The sequence below is a fragment of the Gadus macrocephalus genome, chromosome 20 (assembly GCF_031168955.1).
Source record: "Gadus macrocephalus chromosome 20, ASM3116895v1".
In the NCBI taxonomy this organism is placed as follows: domain Eukaryota; kingdom Metazoa; phylum Chordata; class Actinopteri; order Gadiformes; family Gadidae; genus Gadus; species Gadus macrocephalus.
This window is the reverse complement of record NC_082401.1, coordinates 17,612,993-17,620,731: the sequence shown is the minus strand read 5'-3', so window position 1 is coordinate 17,620,731 and position 7,739 is coordinate 17,612,993. Positions and strand designations below refer to the sequence as shown.

General features: G+C 48.5%; 1 protein-coding gene across 1 annotated transcript in view; it reads right to left on the bottom strand.

Annotated features, from left to right (window-relative positions):
* Positions 1-9: 9 nt before the first annotated feature.
* xpo4 (exportin 4) overlaps positions 10-7,739 on the bottom strand; it is a 30,908-nt gene continuing 23,178 nt past the window's right edge. The window contains exons 14-24 of the mRNA XM_060040209.1: positions 6,897-7,056; positions 6,599-6,768; positions 5,876-6,050; positions 4,781-4,987; positions 4,307-4,393; positions 3,617-3,797; positions 3,319-3,440; positions 2,462-2,592; positions 1,986-2,103; positions 1,519-1,611; positions 10-1,434 (exon numbers count right to left, since the gene is read on the bottom strand). Coding sequence (XP_059896192.1) covers positions 1,237-1,434; positions 1,519-1,611; positions 1,986-2,103; positions 2,462-2,592; positions 3,319-3,440; positions 3,617-3,797; positions 4,307-4,393; positions 4,781-4,987; positions 5,876-6,050; positions 6,599-6,768; positions 6,897-7,056 — 1,642 coding nt within the window. The 3' untranslated portion in view covers positions 10-1,236. The remainder of the gene's footprint in view (positions 1,435-1,518; positions 1,612-1,985; positions 2,104-2,461; positions 2,593-3,318; positions 3,441-3,616; positions 3,798-4,306; positions 4,394-4,780; positions 4,988-5,875; positions 6,051-6,598; positions 6,769-6,896; positions 7,057-7,739) is intronic.

The following is a 7,739-nucleotide window of genomic DNA, read 5'->3' as shown; positions in this document are numbered from 1 at the left end:
AATTTCCACTTCATTTAAAATCTTTATTAAAAAGCCAAAATAGTTCAAAAACCATACAATAGACCCCAAACAAAAACAACTGAGGCCAGAACATTTTATACAATAACTTTATGTACACTTTTACACTTAATGAACAAATTATTCAGCCGTTATACAACGGCAGGGCTTGCGCTCTGAAATGGAAGGTGTGGGCGTTGTAATCCTTGTAAAGCTCCACTTTGGCTGGTTTTTGGTTATTTTGTGCCGCCCTCCATTGTCCTTAAGCCGCTTCGATCCAGTGTCTCTCCATGGGGAGAGTGGCTTCATGTAGAAAAATAAAACAAAATGTCCACGAAACCTTCCCACGTCTTTCCATTTGTTTTCACTAAACTTTATAGTCCCAGGGAGACAGACTGTCTGAGTTCTGCCCTGCTGTGAAACGGAGGGGAGGAGGGGAGGGCACACAATAAAACTAAACCCCAACAGGGGAAAGGAAAATCAATGCACTAAGTCAACATTTCTCATTAAAATAAAAATCTCCTGCCATATTTCAGCATATTAAAAAAAGAAAAACTTTTCAGTCAGGTTTGGAGACGTAACATAACTTGTTTTCCTTTTTTGAAAACATATATACATCCGTTCATTAATGCAATTCTGATTGGGTTTTCGACACCTTTATGAGCAACCCGCTCATTTGAATAATAATTCCTGCCCCCATCGGGCTGAATGCAACTGACTGTTTGTGTTTGTGTGTGTGTGCACCTGTGCGTGGCAGGTACGGTCGCTATGGTAATGTGTTTTCAAGCAGCGTGCATGCTGAAAGAAGACATGCACAGGACAATCAAGAGAACAAAAGGCACTGTGGGAAGGGCTGAGTGTGTGAGGGATATTATGGGACGTCCGTGACAAGTACGGTGGTGTTGGGTCAACACAGGCCTTCCACCTAAAACCCTATAATTTCAATGATGTCTAAGCAGTGTGTGTGTGTGTGTGTGTGTGTGTGTGTGTGTGTGTGTGTGTGTGTGTGTGTGTGTGTGTGTGTGTGTGTGTGTGTGTGTGTGTGTGTGTGTGTGTGTGTGTGTGTGTGTGTGTGTGTGTGTCCGTAGTGTGGGTGTGTTATTCGTGAGTCCCTGCTCCGATGACGCAGTTCCCAGTCTCTTGGCTTCCCGCTAAGAAAGTCCAAACACAAAGCTCGGGCGACTGGTGCTAAGGTGGCGGGGTTGGGGTTGGGGTTGGGGGGGGGGGGTCCCCCAGTGGTTATTTGACACAGAGCAGACCTCCGACGTTGGACACAAACTCCTCAAGGCTCTTGAGGAAGGCCACCTTCTGCTTGCGGTCCATGGTTGGGGGGGTGCTGCTGGCAGACAGCTTGTTGAAGGCGTCGGCCAGGCGCTGGTAGATGACGGCGTCTCTCTGCGACGCCAGCAGGGCCTCCACCAGCTCAGAGTACTCCACCTGACAAACAGCAACACCGCGGGTTACAGGACATCGACATAACACACCGGTACACCATCTGTTCTGAGGCGGTGTTCCACTGACCTGGTGGAGGCAGACGAGCGTGTAAAGCGCTTCTCCGGCAGCCACCGTCATCTCCATGCTGTGCTTCTGTAGCACCAGCATGTCAAACACCAGCTGCACAGAGGGTCAAAGGTTAGGGTTGGGGCGAGGTCAGTGTGAACAAGGCCGGTCGACATGTGGGTGGTCTGCGTGCGGTGGACCTTGAGGTCGGGCTGTGCCATTCATCGAAATTTTATCGCGATTTTCAAGTAAAACATCTCCAAACTAATTCATCGAGATGAAACTTTTTTTTTTTTTTTTTTTGAAAAATGTGTATATTTTTTTAAGTAGATGTTTCAAAGTTCTGATTTACAAAGTGTTTTTTTGGAGCGAAATGTTGAATGATGCATCATGTTTTCAAACTCAAAAAGAATCGTTTGAATAATCGGGATTTCCATATTGACCAAAGTAATGGTGATGAGGTTTTTCCATTGACGGAGGAGCCCTACCTTGAGGAAGTGGCGAGTGGCTATGAAGAGCGGGGACTCCTTGTCCTGGTTCTTGGCACACTGCTCTGCCAGCGGGGACAGGGCTTCCAGACACAGTTGGCTGACCTCTGAACTCATCCTGCAGGGCAAAGGTCAAGGTCCGGACACAGTGATCTGTAGCAGCAGGTACACATGCTAATGGCTACGTAGATACTACCCTGCAGTGGCCTGGGTAAAATTGATCACTTAACTGCGTAGAGGCCTCGTGGAAACGTTGAACCAACCAGAATTTAGCTCCTGATGTCAACACATTTGCAATTTATTGTATGTACCACTTGTTCCAGATGTTATATATCCCAGTGACAGCTACAGTCTTCATGTCTTAGACTAGCGATCTTAATAGCCTAGAAGACCTAGCCCAGCCTAGCAGCCTTAATAGACAAGTGCTTTAGCCTAGCCTATCCTAGTAGTCTTGTTTCTAGTAGATGTGAGGATACGAGGTCATTCCTAGCTCCAAGGAGAACATGAGGCTCTTGAAGAGCTCCTCTGGGAGCTGAGGGATCTTCTCTGGAAAGATCTCACAGATGAAGGTAATCAGCTTGTAGTACTGGTTACACAGCGAGGGGAACTGAAACAGAGATGCATGTATAAACATAGTTAGCTGTGGGAGCCAAGGTTAGCTGGTAGAACTACATTAAAGTTAAACAGAAAAGGTTTAATCAAAAGGCGGTTGGACCCATTGTGTGGCAAACAAGTTGAGGGTTAGGATTAATATCAGGATAAAAGTGAACTGGTTTGATCTGGGATTCGGATTTATCCAAAGAGTATTTGAACAGGTTTTATCTTTGGTTCAAGGAATAATAGAGTCTTAAACACTTGAGACTCTGCGATCGTTACAGTACGTTTTCATTGATTTACAAAACATTCAGTGCCGCTTACAGCGAATTACTTTGGGCAACCATCTATCCGTTTTCCTTGGAGTGCAATCATCTTCTTAATTCCTAATAAGTGGACTTTATGTTTTAGCTTGTATCATTGATTTAAGTTTAAACTGAGGTGTATTTTACGGTTCAATCTGGGATTAGGGTTATTTCTGAAATCTGAACAGATGTAATTTGGGATTAGAATAATAGAGTCTTATTTACAAATGTATTTGAACATGTTTAATCTGGGACTATGGCTAGGCTTAGGTTTATCTAAACAGGAATAGAGTCAGGTCAGGTGTAATGAATCAGGTGTAAAGGAGCAGGTTTTGGTGTGGGTTGGCGATTAGTCTGAGTAGCATCTAAACAGGAATAGAATCAGGTGTAGTGGAGCAGGTTTAGTTTGGGATAAGCATTAGCCTGAGGTGTACCTTGAGCAGGTCCTGAGACATGAGCGGGAGGACGATGTTGACTCCGTACAGGACCACGTCGGCCGCCGACACCGGTCGGGTGGTGGTCCCCGTGCCCTGGTCCTGACCCCGGAACACCTCGTCTACAGACGCACACAAACACACACGTACAAAAACGGTCACGCACTAGGCCCAGACGGATGATAGGATTAAGGATGCGCCTGCAGGTGACACTGCAGTCTTTGGAGGTTCGGACCCAGAACCTTGATTGATGGAAGGTTTGTACCATGGGGGGGGGGGGGGGGGGGGGGGCGCTGACCTGTGTCGCTGAAGTCGATGAACTCCTTGGAGAGCAGGTTGGTGAGCAGCTCCATGATGAGGAGCAGGTCCTGGTACTGGTCCTCCTCCGCAGTGCTCTCCCCCCGCCGCCGGCCCATGTTGTTCTTGGAGTACACCTGCAGCAGCGTCAGGCACGCCTCGTAGAGCCTCATCGACTTAACCTGGGGAGAGAGCGCATCTTAGACTTAGACGGGGGAGAGAGAGCCTCATAGACTTAGACCGGGGAGAGAGAGCATCTTAGACTTAGACGGGGGAGAGAGAGCCTCATAGACTTAGACCGGGGAGAGAGAGCATCTTAGACTTAGACTGGGGGGAGAGAGCATCTTAGACTTAGACCAGGGAGAGAGAGCATCTTAGACTTAGACCAGGGAGAGAGAGCATCTTAGACTTAGACCAGGGAGAGAGAGCCTCATAGACTTAACCTGGGGAGAGAGAGCATCTTAGACTTAGACCGGGGAGAGAGAGCCTCATAGACTTAGACCGGGGAGAGAGAGCATCTTGGACTTAGACCGGGGAGAGAGAGCCTCATAGACTTAGACCGGGAGAGAGAGCCTCATAGACTTAGACCGGGAGAGAGAGCATCTTAGACTTAGACCAGGGAGAGACAGCCTCATAGACTTAGACCGGGGAGAGAGAGCATCTTAGAAAGACTGGGGAGAGTGAGACCTACCTCTCCGAGGTAACAGATCTGTTTGTGAGCGACCTCCACAAACACCTCGATGATGAGGTTGATTGTCTCTGGTGTGTTGCGGTATACCTGCGCCACGAGAACACAAACACACGCAAACATACATTAATCCCTTCATTTTCACCCATCTTCATGGTGACAACCGATAAAACATCGTGATGAATCTTAAAAGGGCTTTGCAGGTCCGGCATTCACAAGATGACTGGAAAGTGACCCCCCTAACCTCCTTGAAACCATTACACCTTACATTCAGATTTTCTTCAACTGATCCCTTTGAGTACATTCAGATTGTCTTAAAGGGGAACAGATAGTGTACCATTTTCTAATATAAGAAATAAAAAAACAGAATGCAAATGCCGGATCCGCAGACATCAATAGTCCAACCCTTGCCTGCTAAAGGATTAAACTAAAAAGGTTCCTGTAACAACCGTCGTCGACCACCCCTCTTCCACACACCTCCATAAGGCCGATGCAGCTGGACAGGAATTCCATGAGGAAGGAGAAGAGCGCAGCCACGTTGTCGATCTGCGTGGCCTCGGCGATACCGCACAGCGCCTCCAGGGTGGCGGTGATCTCCTGCCGGACCGCCGTCTCCTGGCTGATCTGGGCGAAGTTCTCCTGGTTGATGAGGTTGAGGAAGCGCTGCTGCAGCGGGTGGAGCACCTGGTGGAGGGAGGGGGAAGAGAGAGGGTCCGTTTAGACGGCGTGGAGGGTCGGCGGAGGGACAGAGCGAGAGAGTTAGAGAGAGGAAAAGAGAGAACAAGAGTTGTTAAAGAGACTGCATGACCCAAAGAATATATATATATATATATATATATATATATATATATATATAATAAAGAGAGAGAGAGCGAGAGCGAGAGAAAGAGACAGAGACAGAGACTAAGGGGCCACTCACACTAGGGCCGTTTGCCTGTTCCGTGCTGCAGGAAGATTCAGCACGATTCCCCCCCTCCCCCCGCTGGCTCGTGGTCACACTGCTCCCAAAGGCCGTGGCCTGGGCACGATTGCTCCTTCACATACGTCATCACGTCGCAATACGATAAATACGTCATCACCAAGCGTCCTCGCCGCCATAACAACAATGGAGAACAACAACGTGAATGCTGTCGTCGGCCCAAATTTCAAGTAAACACTCGACACTATCGCACCAACGTAAACCCACTTGTGAACCGATTGCCGCCATTGTTTAAAATGATTGTGTGGGGAAGAAGGGCATGGACCGATAAAGAAAGAAGGGTCGCGCAAGGACTACGTCATCCAGCTCACGTTGCGTATCCGCGCTTGTGTGCGTGTCACCTCATTAGCATCTGTACTTTGGCCACGGCACACCTCTCCCAAGTGTGCCGTGGCCAAGGGGGCTGTTCCGTGCTGGAATACGGACGGCGTGGACACACTAGCCAAACGTTCTAGACTTTAGTATGCAAATGAGCTCGGGCACGGTGCCGCGGCCCTAGTGTGAGTGGCCCCAGAGAGAGCAAGCAAGAGCGTTGAAGAGAGAGCGACACAGAGAGGAAGACGGAGAGAGAGACACACAGAGAGAGAGCCCACCTCAGCCCAGTACTGTTGCTTGGTGTCGGCGTCCATGTGAGCGAAGCCGCCCAGGACCAGGGCCTTCATCAGGTTGCGCTGCACCGAGCTGGACAGCAGGTGGAGTGGCGGGCGGCGGCTCGCAAACTGCTTCGCCAGGTTCCACCAGTTCTCACACTGCACCACCACGTTGGCCCTATCGGAGGAAGCGCAACCGTCAGCACTTCCTGGGAGCGTCAATGTTACAATTTGGATGGAGAACGAACACAAAAATATCGAAAATAAGTCAAAACAATGTTTGTTTGATGGACCATTCTTGACTGAATGTGTTCCTTCTTTTTGCTGCTTGTCAGATAATAGAAGAACATTTCACAGACATCACTTTGGACTCTGGTTACTTGCCGACCATGCCATTCTTTTTTATACTTTATACATTTCACAGATTTGAATGATTATCAGTTAGATAAATACACCTTGAGCATAACCGTTATTAGTATATGCTACACATGAACCTCCTAAGATGGCGCAACTTGATTGGCTCGCTATATCGGGATATTGGGCAACATGCCATGATGGAGATCTCACTGTCACGCTTGATATTGCGTGACAGTAGTCCTGTCACGCTAATAAGATCAAATAAACCGCTAATAAAAACAATTCATATTCCCCCCACTTATTCGCCGTCGGCGAATAAGTGATAAGTAACAGCCAGTAGAGAACCAAGGGCTAACCGGCGCTCCTCACCTCTCCCTCCGCTCCACCAGTGTGACCAAGAGCTCCACCGTGTCATTGGCCAGCTCCGGCTCCGAGCTCCACACCGATAGGTTGCTGATCACCTTCTCCAGCAGGTACCCCACAATCCACTGGGCTCCCTCTGTGTCGGCACCGAAGGCCGTAACCAGAGGTATACTGACCTGGTGGGTCAGATAATACGATTATAATACAGCTTTCAGGCTTCAATATACACCTAGGCAACCTGGGAACTGTTTTTATAATGGCTTGTTGGAGACCATTTCCAACACTTTTGCCCCCCTGCTCCTACCTGTTGGTATAGCTTCTCGTCCACCAGCAGGTAGGTTTTGGCCCAGCGACGCAGGAACCACACAATGTCCTTCCCCATCTGGGGACTGAGCAGCGTGGTCAGGCTTGCCCTGGTGGCCCGCGACTCTACCTCAGAAGTCCTCAATACTGCAGACAGAAGCCTGGGGAGAGGAGGGAGAGGATTAGAGGTGAGTGAGTGTGAGTGAGTGAGTGAGTGAGTGAGTGAGTGAGTGAGTGAGTGAGTGAGTGAGTGAGTGAATTAGGTGAGGGAGTGGAGAAGAGAGTAAAAGGAACAGAGGAGTAGAGCAGAGGATGGGAGAGGCGGGAGAAGTGGTTGGAAAGCAAGTTGTTCAATTAAGTGCCAAAAAATAAGAAGTTAAACAGGAGGAGTGATGAAAGAGATGTCGGGAGGAATTGGAGCCAATGGAAATAAAGAATGAATGACCCATAGTGAGAGAATGAGGGAAACAATTGAAGAGGACAGCCAGGAGAAGGGGATGAGTGAAAGGGAGGAGAGGAATGCATGAAAGGGAGAAACATAGAGAGGAGAGGAAGGGTGTTGAAGCAGAAGGTCAGCGTGATGGTACATGGTGAAGGTTGAGGGAGAAAGGAAAATGTAATTGAGAGGGGACTGTATGAAACCAAAAACCACGATGAGCATCGGAGAATAATAAAGAATATTATCACCACTCAGGGAGAACAGCCTTGACATTAAAAAAAACACACACAATGTGTCCACCCCCCCCCCCCCCCCCGCTCTCCTTGCATTTCCTAACAGTTGTGATGTTCTCTCTGGACGTCAGCAGGTTCTTCAGCCTTGACAATGCCTCCTTAACCAATGAAC